The 16284-nt window shown below is 59.9% G+C and overlaps 1 protein-coding gene across 1 annotated transcript in view; it reads right to left on the bottom strand.

Moving 5' to 3' along the window:
* Positions 1-213: 213 nt before the first annotated feature.
* The window catches only part of ARHGEF10 (Rho guanine nucleotide exchange factor 10), a 66462-nt gene continuing 50391 nt past the window's right edge, over positions 214-16284 (bottom strand). The window contains exons 22-27 of the mRNA XM_032869812.1: positions 14974-15170; positions 14357-14514; positions 10878-11020; positions 6964-7138; positions 3169-3291; positions 214-926 (exon numbers count right to left, since the gene is read on the bottom strand). Coding sequence (XP_032725703.1) covers positions 421-926; positions 3169-3291; positions 6964-7138; positions 10878-11020; positions 14357-14514; positions 14974-15170 — 1302 coding nt within the window. The 3' untranslated portion in view covers positions 214-420. The remainder of the gene's footprint in view (positions 927-3168; positions 3292-6963; positions 7139-10877; positions 11021-14356; positions 14515-14973; positions 15171-16284) is intronic.

The raw sequence follows: 16284 nt of genomic DNA, 5'->3' as shown, positions 1-16284 counted from the left end.
TTACAGACAGTATAAATAGAAGCGGGGACTCCAACCAAGCAAAGTCATTATTCTGAGAATTGTTACTAAGTGTCCACACTACTAACAGGCTGTATTTTGCCAGACGTTCTCAGTCTGCAAATTAAATTCTCGGGGTAATGCACAGGGGTGGGTTGGGGGCCCCGCGCGTCTGCGGCGGTCAGGAGTGCGGGCTGCTCTCCAGCAGCTCCCGACGGCCCCCCACAGGCCGTGCGGCTCCTCTCATCGTCCGCACCTGCTTCTGCTCCTGGAGGGGCGGGCACCAGCTCGCAGGAAACCACCACCACCGTGATATTGCACGCTTCTCCCCAAACACCTGCTTCCTCCTCAACCAGCGTGGACGCAGTCTACGGCCCTGGTCACCGACCCGGCGGAACGCCGCCCCCTCGGTGGGCCCGGGGCTCAGGCGCTCAGCAGGGGGATCTGCCAGACCATGACGGAGGCGGCCAGCTCCTCCGGGCGCTGCTGCCGGGCCTTCCTGCTCACCCGCCGGTGGCCCTGGCCCCCACATGCCACCAGCACCGAGCTGGCTTTCGCCCTCCTGGCCCGCCGCCCCCGGCTCGGCAGGACGCTGGGGAGACGCAGGAGGTCGTAGACCACACTCTCCTCCGATCGGTGCTCCAGGGAGCCGGAGCCCTGCGAGGCGGTCAGGGACCCGGACGACGAGGAGAAATCGCTTCTGTGAGTCCCAGAGCCCAACGAACCCCCCAGCCAGATGCCATCCGCGCCGCTCTGACTTGGCCCGGGCCCCTCGCCAGGGGGTGCCTCCTTCTGCTCTTCCTCCGGGGCCTCCGCGCCGGGTGGTGGGCTGTCCGTGGGCTTGTCCTTGTCTGTCCTGACGGTGGCAGCGGCCATGACCAGGAACTTGACGGGCCCGTTGTGCGCGTGGTAGGAGACCATGCCTCTTCCTGAGCCATTCCGCACACGCCGCGTGCAACAGACAGGGTCACAGGGCAATCAGCAAGCATCCCTCTCTCGTCCAAACCACAGAAATCCACGCAGACCTCAGATACCAACGGACAGCCTCAAACCAGAACAGCGCGTGGGAGTGTTCTCATGGCCTTTTACTGAATGCCCACATTGCTTTCAGAGTGATGATCGGGACGGGACTCCCGACACCCGCGGTACAACAGTGGTCCCCCCACTCCCCGTACAGGGCTCCCCTCACCCGCACTTGAGAAACAGATGTGATTTTCCTAAGTCTTGATAGAAAAATAAAATGCCAGAAATGTGTCTGAGGCACAAGATGCTTAAAGTGCCAGCAGCTTCCTGCTGTTTCTTGTTACACGAAGGCCCTGTGCTTTAGAATGAGTTCCTTCCATGGTTTTAATTAAACTGGGGACTCTTCTTTCTAGCTATCTGATTTATTTACAGATGGGGCACTTTTCAATTTAAGAGTGGTGTGAAGTTAATTTTAAAATCTTCACCTAACCTAAGAGCACATGTCAGAAAATACCCAGAGGTCTATTCTGAAATAACGATTCTTCCCCATCCCCAAACGCCCTGACCCTACGGGTCGTCAGGTGGGAACAGGGTGTCCACGTTTCAAGCGCTTCACAGGTCAGGTGACAGGGACAGGGCAAGCGTGCACCCTTCTTTACCAGGTGCTTTAAGGCCCGAGGCCCATTCGTCAGTGAGCACAGTGGCAAGCTCGCAGGTACTGGGGGTGGGGGGGACCCGGAGGGGCAGGAAGGCTCAGACACCAGCAAGCAGGGTGTCCCCGATGTGACAGCTGGGGGAAAACATGTCCGTGTCACCAAGGGAACGTGAGCACATGCATTTCCTACACGCCCATGACTCCACGCCTGGCGTGTGCCCCAGAAGAACGCGGGCTGGTATCAGCGGAGGTGGCCAGATGAACACGCGTGCAAAGGCGTCTCACCGCCAACAAGCATGCATCTTGGCAATAACGTTGAAACAAAAAAAGTCACGGAGGAATATGTGTGTTAGGAGGCAATTCTAGAAAATGGCAAAAACAGCAAAAATACAAATTTGGTTTTTGGGGGTAAAGACTGGCAAGACTTGAGAGATAAGTTGATGATGGAATGAGGATACACAACTCAGGAGAAGGTTCTGTCTGGCTGTGGGGGGAAGCGCGCCGAAGGGAGGACTGGCACATTATGCCCGGGGCGTGGGGTCGCTGGACAGGGACCCCTTCAGCAACTGCGGAACTAGACGTAGTCACCACCTGCCACTGTGTGTGTGCGCCATACACGGATCACAACAGAAACAAATGAGGACGAAGACAAAAGGACTCCTCAGCCCGACCAGGTGCCCCTGGATTCATGTATTTACAACAGGCCCCCCACAGCTGACGAAGGGCGTCTGGAGCCAAGGAAATAATCTGCTGTTGTCATTAGGAAGAAACTGTAGGAACAGAATCTTCATTACCATTCTGGGCAATTTCCTACAGATCTTTTTCTCTGAGACTTTTTTCTCCCATGGCTGACAGTACGTAATCAGTGTAAAATTTAAGATCTTGGTTTTACTTACAGAGCTCACGTTTCTCTGTATCATTCATAGCTTTCCACAAACATCATTTTTACCGGCTTCGTTACATTCTAAAACGGGAGCACAACCACTTTCTTAAATCTCTCTTCCCCCGATTTTTAAGTTATGTCCTGTTCTGTGCTAAGAAAAACTGAACACTTTGTCAAATATCTTTTTTGCATCTTGCTTTGTTCCTCGTCTCGGCTGCCTCCCGAGGCAGATTTCTGAACTGAAACATCCTGACTACAGACACAGACACACACCATGTTCAAGCTCATGTTCCCAAATCTCAGATCGCTTCCTGAAAAGACTGGACCTGTCTGAACTCTGCCAACACCGCAAAAAAAGCCCATTTGGACGCTGAGATTCCTTCTTTGTGATATAAAATGTAACAAGCATCCACGGCCACCAAGAAAAATCATCTCTAAATGACAGAGGCTAATATGTGGCAATAAAGGGAACGTGCAAACACGTCCTGGGGTAAGAGTGTCCCTGGGCCGCTGACATACGCACAGAACGCAAGTGTGCACTGAGAACTCAAGTCTACACTGAAAGAAAACATATGAATTCCCACTGCGTAAGCAGCTCCCAGCATGCGGAAGCATGAAGAGGGCTGAGTGAGTGCCCAGGCGGGACGGAGGCCCAGGGGTGTCTACTCACCAGTCACCTTGGGGATGCCCTGCAGACGTGGGACGGGCAAGGCCACCACGATGCCCAAGCTGGTGCCAACCATCAGCAAGCCGTGGCAGACGAGCAGGCTGGTCACCGACAGGCGCTGGTGCCCTGGACAGAGAGGGCAGTGGAGGGGGTCTCAGCAGCTGCGCAGTGCTGGGGGCCGGCGCTCGGTGCCCCACCTGGAAATGCCGCTGGCCTCAAGCCCGAATGCCCACCATGCCACCCACGGCCTCCTAGGGCTCTCCAGCTACACACTGTGCTCACTTCCACTGCCAGGGAAGACAGAGACCAGGGGCTGGGCTTCTGTCCCAGGCACGCCAGCAGCAGGAGCCACCAGGCCTTCCAGGAGAGAGGGGCTCCACTGCGCCCAGGACGTACGTCCCCGCACATACCCGCGGCCCCACTCAGCCGTGGGGGACCTCCCAAAGCGTCTGCTGGAAGGGAGAAGGGCGCACCTGGGCTCAGCATGGGAAACGGTGTGGGAAATGTTTGCAGGGGACGGCAGAGTCACGGGGCCGGCACGGCTTTGGTTGTTGGTCCAGTTTGGTTTTATGACCACAGCCCCAAGGCCCAGAGACGCCGGACAGCTTGCCGTGCACAGGGCAGCCCGGAGGGTGCCGCTGGGCCGTGGGACTCACCAGGACCATGCTAGGGCCACGCTTCCGAGGAGAGTCCCGAGGACTCCCCACGTCCCTCTGATGGCTCTAACGCCCACATGCGGACAAGAACAGCTGTTTGCTCCCGAGAAGTGACGGCGGCATTTAAAGACAATGTGCTGCTTCTCTTCTGGAGACACGAAGGTCACCTCCAAGGACTCTATGTCCCACTGAAGTCCATGTTGCAGAAAAAACACGGACACAAATGGTCTAACACCAAGACCCAAGGTAGACCAACACGACTATTTGTACGCACTTTCTTGCAACGACAAACACACACACACAACGAAAAACCAAACAAAAAAACGCTAAGACCCCCCCAAAAAAAACAAAATCTACAAAAAAAAAAAAAAAAGATTTGGTTTTATTTCTCAATATAGACTTATATGTTGTTTTAAAACCTAATAGTGTTTACGTTCCCAGGAATTCTGGACAACTGCCTGTTTGAATGACTTGGTTTTGGAGACGGGTGGGCACTGTTTTTTTGCATACAGGTATAAAATGCCTATAAAACACACAGGCACAGGTGTGTGGGCACTTTCAGAAGCAAATGAGACCAACTCACAGCCAGTATGACTGAGTGACGCGGCACGTGTTGGCTCCTAATCCGCAGGCTCCTAATAACACACCCCCGGAGGGAACAGAAGCAGCAGCGAGCCTCGCAGTGTGGGAGGACACGCACCAGCTGGGGCTCTCTCCAGCCCAGAAGAGAACCACAGCACGTGGGCAGGGCCCAGCTGCTGGCTAACGCGGGATCGGCCACCGACTGACCACTGCTGGCTAACCCGGGATCGCCTGTACTGACAACAAGTGAACTTGGCTTTGCTGCATGCCACCCATAACCAGCACTCACCAAGCCCCAAACGCGTCACCCCGCCCCCTCCGTTCCATATTCTTCTCTCCCCACATCCAACACGTCCAACATGTTCCCCTTTCAGAGACCAGCCTTTCTAGAACTTGACCCCTTATCCTGTTTCTTCCGCATCAAAGGTAACTATTCCTCTCACCCCTGCTGCTGAAGCTGCTGACACTTTCAACATTGTTATGAACCACCAACCACCACCAACCACCACCGAGCAAAACAAAACCTCCCACGGGTACCACCAGTCTCCCTCCCTTTAAACTACGGTTAAAGACATAAACACGTATACACAGGGTACGCGGCCAGAATACAACCTGCACTGAATTTGTGAGATTTTGACAACTTGCTTTACTGCCCACGTGGGCAGGGGACCCAGATAACTTCTCAGAGGTTTTCACCAGGCTTCTGGGCTTGCAGAATTTAAAATCCTATCAAACACGTAAAGTCAATTAAGAGGGAACTTGACTGGGTCAGCTTTTGCTGTGAACTTTTCCAAACCAAAGTCTAATTTCAATCTCTTTACCTCCCTGGTTCCCACTGCTCTTCAAACGTCTGCAGCAAAGCCCCTCCCTTACGCATATGCACATGTGTGCACACACATGTATACACGCACACATGCACATACGTGCACACGCACTCACCCACACTCACGTGCACACACCAGCAGCAACACAGGCACACGCACATACCAGCACTCGGGCCTTGAGCTCGGCCGTGCCCTGCCTGGCTCCCCTCCTGGCCTCCCTGCACACACACCGGAGGGCTCTCCTGGCTCCTGACACTGCTTCTTTCCAACTCTGCACACTCCTCCCACCTCTGGAGGCTAGTGTCTGTGTTCTGACCCACACTTTCTGCCCTGCCCCCGTCCCTCATGGCGCACCGGGCGGGATGCGCTCCCCAACGACACAGCCCCTTTCCTGACCCCCCGTCCACGCCCCAGACCCTCCTTTTCTTTCCTACAGGCTGCGCTGCTCAGCAGCACCCAGTGCAGTGTCCTGATTTTCCCAAACGAGCATTTTGTGACCCCATGTCTGTTGATGATTCTATGTTCTTCCCAGGAAACCCAGGTCCCAAATCTCAGACATTCTGGTCCTTCCTCCCCTCATCAGTCTTGCCCCAGGGGACTCTGCTTCTCCCTGGGTTCTCGCTGCTGCTTGCTCGCGTGGGTCCCCCGGACCACAGGCAGGGCCCCACCGTCCTCCCCCACATCCTCGGCCGGCTGCTGCCAGGATGCTCCCTCCAGGCTCAGCCTTGCCAGACTCTTTCTTCCCTCCACCCCCTCCCCCCACACAGCTGCCGCCTGCTCGTGCACACACGTGCAACACGCCTGCAGGTCCCAGCCACGCGCTCACGTACATGAGCCACGAGCCTACCAGGGGTGGCCGGGGGCCTGCACGCACCAGTGATGTGCTCACACGCAGTACCTACACGCATGCACACAGCAGCCACGCGTCTGCACGCACGCTGGCCGGTTGCTCACATTCAGCAGCTACACACATGTATCGGCTCCAAGTTCATACGTAACAAACACATACTATCTACATCTCACACGCACCAGATACGGGAGTATATTCTAGCTACACACTCGTATATACCAGCTCCATGACACAGAAACACACACACGCTGGCCAGAAGCTCGAACAGACTGGCCACGTGACCATATACTACCTCCAATTGTATACCTGCTAGGGACACGCTCACACACGCCAGCTGCCTGCCTGTACTTCCTGGCTACAGCCTGAACCCATGCTAGCCACACGCTTCTGTATATGCAGCACACATGTGACACGCATGCATGCACAGGTAGCTCCGTGTTCACACGTACCAGACACATGCGCACACTTGCTCCACGCACGTGCACACATCAGTCTCATGCACGCACGCATTACCCACCCGCACACGCACTAGCCGCCTGCTGTCCCCACAGTCCCGCTTCCGCACCCGCACCTGCTTTACCCCGTTGGGGGCACCCTTCCCGCTCTGTGCCTGGGGGGCTACCAGCCAAGATGCGGCGTCTCTGGCTTCCCCCAAGAGCCCTCCCCGCTCCAGTGAGTCTTCTCCTTCTCTATGTTCTTCCACGTGAGGTCCTTGCGCCCCTCGTCTGGTCTCACTGGGCCCAACTACAAGCAACGTCTATGGTGAAGGGCTTCTGACCTACGGGAACCGAACTGAGGCACAGACTCACCCTGGGTCCCTGCCCGGAACGGGCCGGGCCTGCGCAGCACGCCCCCTTCTCCCCGGGGCCCCCGGCCGTCCGATTACCTGGCAGCATGTGGTGAACGGGGGTGGCTATGTTGACGTCCTGCAGGTGCTTGAGCGTCTCCGTGTGGAAGAGGCGAAGCGTGGACCCAGAGGTGAAGGCGATCCAGACCCCCACGCCAGCGATGACCATGTGAGCGACCACCATGCCCTCCTCCTGGTGGGCCTCCAGCTGGTTCTGGGGAAATCAAGGAGACGCGACGCATGGGGCTCTGGGTACAGCCGGAGACTTACCACGGTGTCACCATCGGCCACCGCCGGCCACCGCCAGCCCCCATGCCACAGCTCAACAGCCAGGTGAGACAGCCGCCCTGACTGTGAGCGTCCAGCTGGCACTCCAGAGGGGCCCGGCGTGACCCCCAAGGACCTACGGCGAGGGGACCACCACCCCAAAGCCACCGACACCTCTGTCCCCAAGACACAAGGTAGCGACCAAACGGCACTCATTCCACTCTGAAGCGGTAGTCCTGTATTTCCCAGTGACCCTAACCCTCACAAGCTTCCGGAAGGCCTTCCCGCCATGGAGGTGGAGCCCAGGTCACTGCCAGGTCGGCGAGCGCAGAAGAGCAGGGGAGCTGGAAGGTCAGGGATCATGAAGGCCAGCCTGCGCCCGGGGATGCTGCTGTGCAGCCCCCTTCCCCAAACCCGGAGCTGGGAATGGAGGCCGTACCCCGGCCTCAGGAGAGCCCTCGGAAGGCCTGCCTGACCCCAATGCTCCGAGTGCTTGTGAGTGGCCCGCGGGTCTCTGGGTCTGCCCCCAGCCCTGGCCTGGTCCCTAAAGGCCACCTGCTACTTCCCTGTGGGACCAGGTCTTTCCCGAGCGTCTGGCCGAGCTCTGCCCTGTGACCCCATCCTGACAGCCCTGAGCCACGAGGACCCATGAGAGGGGAACCTGGCCACAGCAGGGATGGGCCAGGCCTGGGCGGGCAGCGGGTGGCACCCCTGACAGGTCTGGAGGAAGGGCGAGCAGGGGTGAAGTTCGCAGAGTCGGCGTCAAGACGCGGCACCTTCAGAGCAGCCCCTAAGCCCCGCAGCCTATCAAATCCCGCGCGACCCTGCAAAGGGCGGGGAAAGCAGACGGGCTGGCTTCTCTGATTGCCGGCCTGCTCCTGAGCATCACGGAACGGGGGCTGCTCAGAGCCCGTCACCCGCCGAGCAGGCGTGTTCACACGTGCTATGTGCCTACCCCATGCAGAGAGGGGCCGCCGCTCTCCACCCCTCACCCACCCACGCCCTGCGGAGCCCGCCGGAAGCCCAGTGGAGGGTGAACATTTCCGCCGCAGTCGGGGGCAGAGCCCTTGTCACCTGTGGCCAGAGAGACCAAGACGGGGTGGGACCCCACTCTCTGAGCTGGCCTGGACCATCCCCCTCCACGCCCATCATGGGAACAGACGCGGCCTCACCCTTCCGCGCACTTCTCAGGGAAGGAAGTTCCGTTTCTATCTTTGGGGACCAGCACAGAATTCCTGAGGAAGCGGAGGGTCACTACACCCCACAGCCACTTGTCTGCCCGTGGGGCTGATTAGTGGGACGGTGGCGGCGGGGGGACCATGGGAGGCTGCAGAGACCGGCAGGCACCCCCGCACGTGCCCCCTCGCCCCTGCCAGGACAGGCCAGCCCTGCCCACCAGGACCCCCAGACATCACCACAGCACAGGCTGCTGGCCCTCGAGCGACACCAGCAGGCCCGGGGTGGGGCCCAGAACTACTTCTAGAATGTTCTCATGAGTGCTGCTGGGCCCTGTCCACCTTCAAGTTACTCATTTCCTGCTGTTTGTCTTCCGTCCTCTAATTGGTCACGTCACGCACCTCCGTGCCATGCTCCCTGAATGCCACGGAGGTGTCGGGGTGCAGGGGTCATGCATGATCCACACCGTGCTCCCTGAACGGTGCGGGAGAGCCGGGGTCGCCAGGGTCCGTGATGGCTGCCGCTACGCTTTCTGCACTTTGTGGCCGGTCAGTCGTCTTCCCAGAGCCGTGCTCCCTGCAGGCCCGCGGGCCCTGTGGGGTTGGCCTGGCTGGCTCCTCCACGTGGGTGGTCTCCAGCAGCAGCTCCCAACACTGCCGGCAAACTGACCTTCAGAGAACATGAAGGTCAGAACGTCTTCACACATCAAATCCCTCAGCGGCTCGCCATCCTGCAAGGCAGGGGCCGTCCCAACAGAAAGGACTCGTGCGCCCCTGAGAAAGCCAGCCAGACGCGCTGCCTCCCATGGGATCCCCCCAGTACGGTGACCCCGAGGGGCCTCCTCCGAGAGCTTCCAGGTGAGGGCGACAGAAGTCCCAACTCCTGGATGTTCCCACCACATCTGTGCCAACTGCGCCTCCCACCGGGCCATCGGACGTGCCCACAGCCTTCTCCCACCCGAGATGCTCCAAGAACGTTCCTTTTAGGGATCCCTGCTCTGCTGGGACAGCCCGGCCTCGTGGGGGTTCTCGGGTGGGAATAATTTCACTGTTTCTGTCCTGCCCTCCATATTCTTGGCATCAAAGCCACGATTCCTCTCTTCCTGCCAACTGCCTGGCGTGGCCAGAGCTCTGACCTGTCGGCTTCAGGAGGCAGGGCTTGCGGGATGCTGGAGACGCACATCCAGAAGGAAACCCAGAAGAGCCACCTGTGACCAACGGGAGGCATCTGGACCTCGCGGGTCTGAGTGTGGCACCTGGTGACCTTCCTAGGGCCTCCCTTCCTCTGCCGCCGTCCTTGGGCTCATGCAGTCAGAGCCAATCTACCCTGGTCCGCACGGATCCACCGCTCCCCTGACCGCTGTCCGCCCGCCCTCCAGCTCATGTGGGGGCTCCGGGCTGCAGGCTGACATCCCATCTTCTGAGACCCCAGAACACGTCGCCACGTGTGTCGCAGGACAGGCTTCACGCGTGTCTTAAAACACGTCTCAGTGAGCGCTGGCAAAAGGGCTGAAGGTGCTACCCGGCTGCGCCCACGATCCCTCCCCAGGAGAGTGTGCACAGACGTCTTCCGAAGTCCACAATGTCTACGGCTTATGACGAGCTTGTGCGGGTTCCCACCGGTCACGGCAAGGTGCCCGCAGCGCGCTTGCACGGACGACGGGGGTCCTCCCCGAGCGGCCTCCTATCTCGAGGGCCGTTCGCGTGCTGGTGGGATTTCCGGTCGGGACCTGACTCATTCCGTTGGCCGAAAGCAATACCTTTATTATCGGAGCTCACTGCGAGGGGAGGCGCAGAACTATGCGGACGGCTCGGCTTCTCTGTCCTCTAGTAAGAACTCCTTCTTCTCAGGACGTTAACTCTTGGTCACAGGGATGGCCATGATTTTCTCCATTTGTCATTTACAAAACTTTTTTCTTGTACAAACACATACACATACTAAACGGGAACAAAAAATGTTCTACAACTTTACTATATTCACCGTTTCTTTACTACGACAGCTTCTAAGCATGGGTCATGCTCAGAAAACCTCCCCCACGGCAGAGTAATGAGAACGTTCTACCGCTTTCCATCTAAGTTTGTGACTTTGTTTACGTTTTACAATTTCCTCCATCCGGAACGTGGAGGAGGGTTAAGACCCGGGGCCTGCGCACGGTCCCCTGCGTCCACGGGGCGGGCTCTCTCCTGACCCTTCACTGAGTAACGCCAGCCTTGCCCCGACCGGAACGGCCCCTGACCAGGGCCAATTTTCCCCATGTCCTCGAAGACCCTCTATTACGTTCATACTAAATGCATTTTTTGCAGCAGTGTCTGTGTCTGTTAGCAGCTCGGTAATGCACGGTGCTCCCACGGACACACAGCTGCGCGGCATCTGCATCACCTGGTTTAGCAGACACATCTAGGGCACGTCCTCCTGGTGCGGGCCACGGGCCGAGGTGCCCTGACCGCCAGCATCGCAGCTCAACGGAAACGCATCCCTCCCGGGCCGCAGACTCACCAAAAACGACTCACCTCTATTGTGTGCGTGTCAGTGCGGATCGTGAACACCAGGCCTCCGGAAGCCGCCCAGAGCGTGTCCTCGGCCATGACGAGGCTCCGAACTGGCAGGACGCCTAATTGTATCACTTCCTGAGGGTCGGAATTCCAGGATCCATCTTAAAAGAGAAAGTTACTTTCATTCAGACTCCGCTATCCGTGCACAGGACCTGGGGGCAAGGATCACAGGCCATATTTTGCTTGTCCTTTGGTGTTTTTAAGGAAGGCTTACACCCACCCTGGGGCTGGGACCCATGAGCCTGGGTCTCGGGTCACAGGCTCTACCAACCAAACCAGCCCGGCGCCCCACAGTTTTAAACAACAAGCAAAATACTGTTGGTAATTCTGAGGCTATCGCCTGGGTCTGGGGGTCCCAGGCTCGCAGAGCGAGCGTCCTCGCCATGAGGCAACCGGAGGGACAGTGCACGGAGCAACGTTCGGACCCCGGCCCGGCCGTCCAGTACGAACCACCCAACCCTGTCTCGGCTTCCTTTTCTGCATCACGGGGACAATCTGCCATGCGCCCCCAGGGCTGTGTGAGAGTGTGAGGGGCGACAAGGCGATCAGAGGCTCGGCACAGCGCCCGGCATACCCGTGTCCAGGGAGTCCTGTCATCTACAGTGACACGCATAGAACGACTCGGTCATCAGGAAGGCTCTGCACCCGAGACAGTGTGGGACAGTGTTTACGTGTCCCCGTCACCAGCTCTCCCCACTGAAATTCCCCTCGCCACGCACGGTGTATCAAGACCGACCACGTCTTCACTGAATTTCAAAAAATAAAAAGCCAGAACTGAGGAGGCTTTCCTCTCTTCTCAGGAACTCCCTGCATTCCCAACACACAGGCAGGGATGAAATATTTTGGTTTGACAATATTTTCAAAGACCTGCTGAGGGGGGCTGCCCCACTGGACAAGAAGTGTGAGTCGACGGGGACGGCAACAGAAAATATCGAAAGCCAGAGCTGACGAACGTTTTCAAAGTGACGGCGTAACTACCCTGGGAAACAGCAAAACGGATCCTTCAGTTCTGGAAGTAGCCATCACTTAAGCCATCGTGCCTAAAAACACAGCTACGGCTCTGAGTCCGGCCTCCCATCCTCCCGGAAGAAGCCCTCTGAACCCGGAAGGCGGCAAGGTCCCGGCTGCACACCGAGGGCTGCTCCTGGCTTCTGCAGGAACCACCGACCCTTCTAATCCGAACGCTGTCTGAGTGACCGTCCCAAGCCGAGCGCGCAGATTCCAGGACGCCCCGAGGCACGTTCTGCATTTCGAGACGCACGTTCAAGTCATGACTCAGCAGCAGTGCAAACACTGCCATGGTGCAGTTACGTCCAAAAGATGCCTCCCCTGGGGCGTCGGGGAGGGCACAGCCTCGGGCCCTGGGCAGCAGGAGGCAGCTCTAGCCGAGACCACCTGCCTGAGGACAGCCTCTTTCTGGAGTCTTCACTCCCCACCTGAGAGCTCCACCGCGCTGCCCAACCGGCGGCCACAGGACGGGCCGATGACATACTGAGCCGACACTTAAAAATCCGGCAATTTCCTACAGATTTCCAGATTTCAAGCTCCTTAAAAAGTTGAAGACTTGCAAGAGAGCTTGGCTGAGCAGCGGGGGAAGCGCGAGGGCCTCCAGCCGGGCAAGCCTCCCCCCGCGGAGAACAGCTGTGTTCCGAGGCGGCTGTGAGGAACCCCCCTTCCGAAGAGACGCGCAGCAGAGAAACGGGACCCGTGGGCGCGGCCGGCCGCAGAAGGACAAGTCACGAGCGCCGGTGAGGATGTGAGGGCAGGGAGCCCGTGGGCGCGGCCGGCCACGCCAGAGCCAACGGGGGAGGAAACAGCGTCCCACGGTGACTATTCACTCGTACCGGAGTCAACACGCGCTTCTCTCTGAACGCCCCCGAGCCTGCACGGAAGCCGTGTGTCCCAGCCGCCGCACTCACTCCACGGGGCACGCCTGCTGTCCGCTGCCCACCGGAGGGCCACGGCCACCCCCGCTCCTTCCCAGCTCCTTCCCACCTTCCCGGCTCCCCTCCTGGAGGGCTGCAGCGGCCCTGCTGTGCTGGCAGGGCTCCCATTCCCCCGGACGACGGGCCCCCCTCAGGCTTGGCCCCACTGCCTCCCTGCAGAGGCTCCGACCCAGCGCCTCCCGGGGCTCCCTGGGCATCATGAGCACCTGAGGTGGGAGAAGCGGGACTCGCTCCCATCAGCACCCACTGGTGATGAGCCCACGGTCACCGGAACCGAGCCAATACTCAGGTTGTCCCTGAGACGGTGACGGACAGTGGCCCAGCACCCGGAGGTCCCAGGGAGTGCCACGGGCAGGCAGACATCAGGAATGCAGGGGCCCAAGGGGAGCCGGGGAACCCACATTCCCTCAGGGGTTCAGCCCTCGGCTTCCACACACACCTGATCCTTGGGGGGCTGCTGGGGCCGCCGCGGGACTGGGGAAAGGGAGGGTACCAGTCACGGATGGCCACGGCGTCTGCAGGGACCCTGCCATGGGATTGGCGCCCCTGGAAGAGGAGCTCGCGGTCTGTCGGCCAGGAGGACGCCACCCTGCCCTGAGGAGGTGCCCTCGGTGGCAGAGAGCGACTCCTGGGGACCGACCTGATGCCCCCAGCCGGGGCTCCACCTCCAGAGCCAAAGTAAATGCCGTGGCGCCCAGGCCGACCAAACGCCACGTCCAACCGCAGAGGCTGGAGGAGACGCTCAGAGAGGGGCGCGGGCTGGCCCGGAGAGCAGGTGGGGAGTCCCGCACGGCCACGTCATCCCCAGAACGAGGGCGCAGGGAAGCCGGCTGCCACGGTGCAGTGAGCAGCAGGCGCTGGGGAACCGCAGCTCCCGGGCAGCAGGAGTGGGCCTGGGCAGGATGCGGAGCGGCTGGACGTCTCTGGCCTCCACCCCAGGAGCTGCGGCCTGGGGGCTCCAGGAGGCTACAGACCCGCTGTGCCCCTCTGGTGTCCCCGAACCCCCCGGAATGCTGGGCCACGCCTGAGAAAAGAGGGGGTGGGGGCAATGGCCAGTGCATGCGTCTCGGGGTTCCTGGCTGTCGGGCTGGTGCAAACCGGCTCCAGCCACTCCCATGGGCGGCCTGCGGTACCCCCCCCCCCGAGAAGACAAAGCCCCGTGGCCTGCGTGATGGCAGGGGCCACGAGGAGACCGGGGTCCCGCCCATCGGGAGAAGGACGCGTGTGAACATCAGTACTTTGTGGAACAGGGACACGTCAGCCAGGAGACCCACGTCTGAAACCACTTCCCGCCTGGGCAGCTGGGGTGCTGGTGCTTCACGCCGTCCGCTCGGGGTTGCGGAAGCCGCACGTGCCTTGGGAGCACGGTGACAGACACGGGGACGTGACCCGGGGATGTGACCCGGGGACGTGAAGCTCTGTGCAGAGCAAAGCCCCAGAAACACCACGAGAGTGGGTGTGTAGACAGGCACACGGTGCAGACACGCTTACCTTCTGCCTTGGCGTAGACGGCCACGGCGCCGTTGACCAGGCCGGCGCAGAGGCTCTGGGGCGTGCAGGCGAGGCTCATGACCGGGGACTTGCCCGGTGTGAAGAAATGCTGCAGGCGCACCTTCTTGGAGCCTTGGCTGCTCTTGTACACGGAGATGCTGTGAGGGGACCGGGAGCCGGCGAGCACGCGCTCAGGGGACCGGAAGCTCCCGCGGTGCCCAGCCCCGCCCCGCCGCGGCCTGCATGGGAACGCTGCCGCCACCCCGATCTCATCCCACGGCTGTGAAAGAGAAACCGCGGAAGAAACCACTTCTCCCGAGGGGACTTCACAGCAGGAAAACCCTCGTGGCGTGCCGTGAACGGGCGCAGTGCTCCGCCCGCGTACGGCACAGACCGCGGCCCTGTCCTACCCCAGATGGGAGCAGTCAGCCGCTTGGAAAACAGGAAGAGACAGGCAGGGGGAAACTGCCCGGCGGAACTAGAAGGTCCCCTGCGGTCACTCCCTCGGGTGGCGACCCGGCCGTTCCTGCCGTGTGGCCTAAGCCCTAACAGACGGGCGGGTGACCCTCCGTCCCCGCTCCCCGAGCTCCTCATCGGGGTGCTGGTAGCGGGCTCACCTCCCCTCCTCAGTCCCCAGGCAGACGGTGGGCACGGCCGGCGCCGCGGCCTCAGGCTTCACAGGCCGCTCCTCCATGGGGACAAACACCATGCACAGGATTCGAGACTCCACGTTGAAGCACTCGATGACCTTGGGGGTGGAGTTTTGAAACGAGACGATGGCGATCTGGCCCATTTGGCTGGTGCAGCTCCCGATCTGGGTCGGGGGTTGGGGAGGAGAGAGGAACACCTGGGCATCCACGGCACACCGACCCCTGCCTCCAGGACACCCAGTGCCACGGGGACATTCCGGGTTGCCACGGGAACAGACACGCCTCCCAGACTCCAGAGCGGCTGACACAGTCTGCTACCAGAGCCCGCTTCTTCTTTCCAACGAATGGGGTTACTTTCCCTTTTAACTTTCATAACGAGAGCACAATTTGGGTTTGTTTTTAATTCCTCTTTCTACCCCGGAGAAGCCACATCCCAGCGCCACGCAGCAGTGGCGGCCTGCTCGGCACAGCATGAAGTTTTCCAAGCATGTGAGAGTCGACCCCATGTCACACAGCGCTCACCCCAGGAAACAAGGACTTAAAAAGAGGGCGTGTCACGGCACCTCCCATGTGGCCGCTGGCGTGAGCGTTAAGGTGGTGTGCTGTGGCCCTGAGACCCTGGCTGCCCGTGGGCACCCCCGTGAATCTATCTGCCAGGTCCCTAGGCACCCCACAGGCTTTGTGCCCAACGTGAGGTCCAACTGTTTTCTCAGTGGGAAAGAGTCGGATCTGGTTAAGGGAGGCATCGCCAGGACAGAGTGCTCAGGGTCCTGCGGGGAAAGCCGGCCTGTGGGCAAGGGCTCCCAGGTCCCGTTTCCTCTGGGGGTCCCACCCCCCTTACTCGTACTATAATGTTTCCACGCTACAGAGATGCGTCCTGCCAGGGGACGTGTGCCCACCCATGAAGCCGGGCTCCGGCTGGCGCGGACGCAGGAGGGGACAGGACCAGGAGAGGGAATGAGGCACCAACTACAGTCCCAGTGATGGGAGGACTTCTCTGCTAAATTTGAAAACCTCAGGGAAATAAGCCCATCCTCCTTCGCAGCTGGGCGCATGGAATGACCCGGTTACTCCGGCCGTTCTTTCTCGATGCTCGGGGAGGAGACCTGACCACAGAGGCTGGGGCTGTGGGAAGGTGGAAAGGTCACCCGAGGGCAGGGCACAGTGCTAGAGGACAGCAGGGCACCCATCAGGGAGCAGGTCCGGGGGCGCCCCGGGAGACCTCAAAACACAGCACACAAGGACCATCTTCCTTTGGAAAGAACCAGAAATGCCCAC

Source organism: Lontra canadensis, unplaced genomic scaffold, assembly GCF_010015895.1.
Source record: "Lontra canadensis isolate GAN:19392208 unplaced genomic scaffold, GSC_riverotter_1.0 scaffold39, whole genome shotgun sequence".
Lineage (NCBI taxonomy): Eukaryota > Metazoa > Chordata > Mammalia > Carnivora > Mustelidae > Lontra > Lontra canadensis.
The sequence above is the reverse complement of the archived record's forward strand: the minus strand, read 5'-3'. Positions and strand labels throughout refer to the sequence as shown.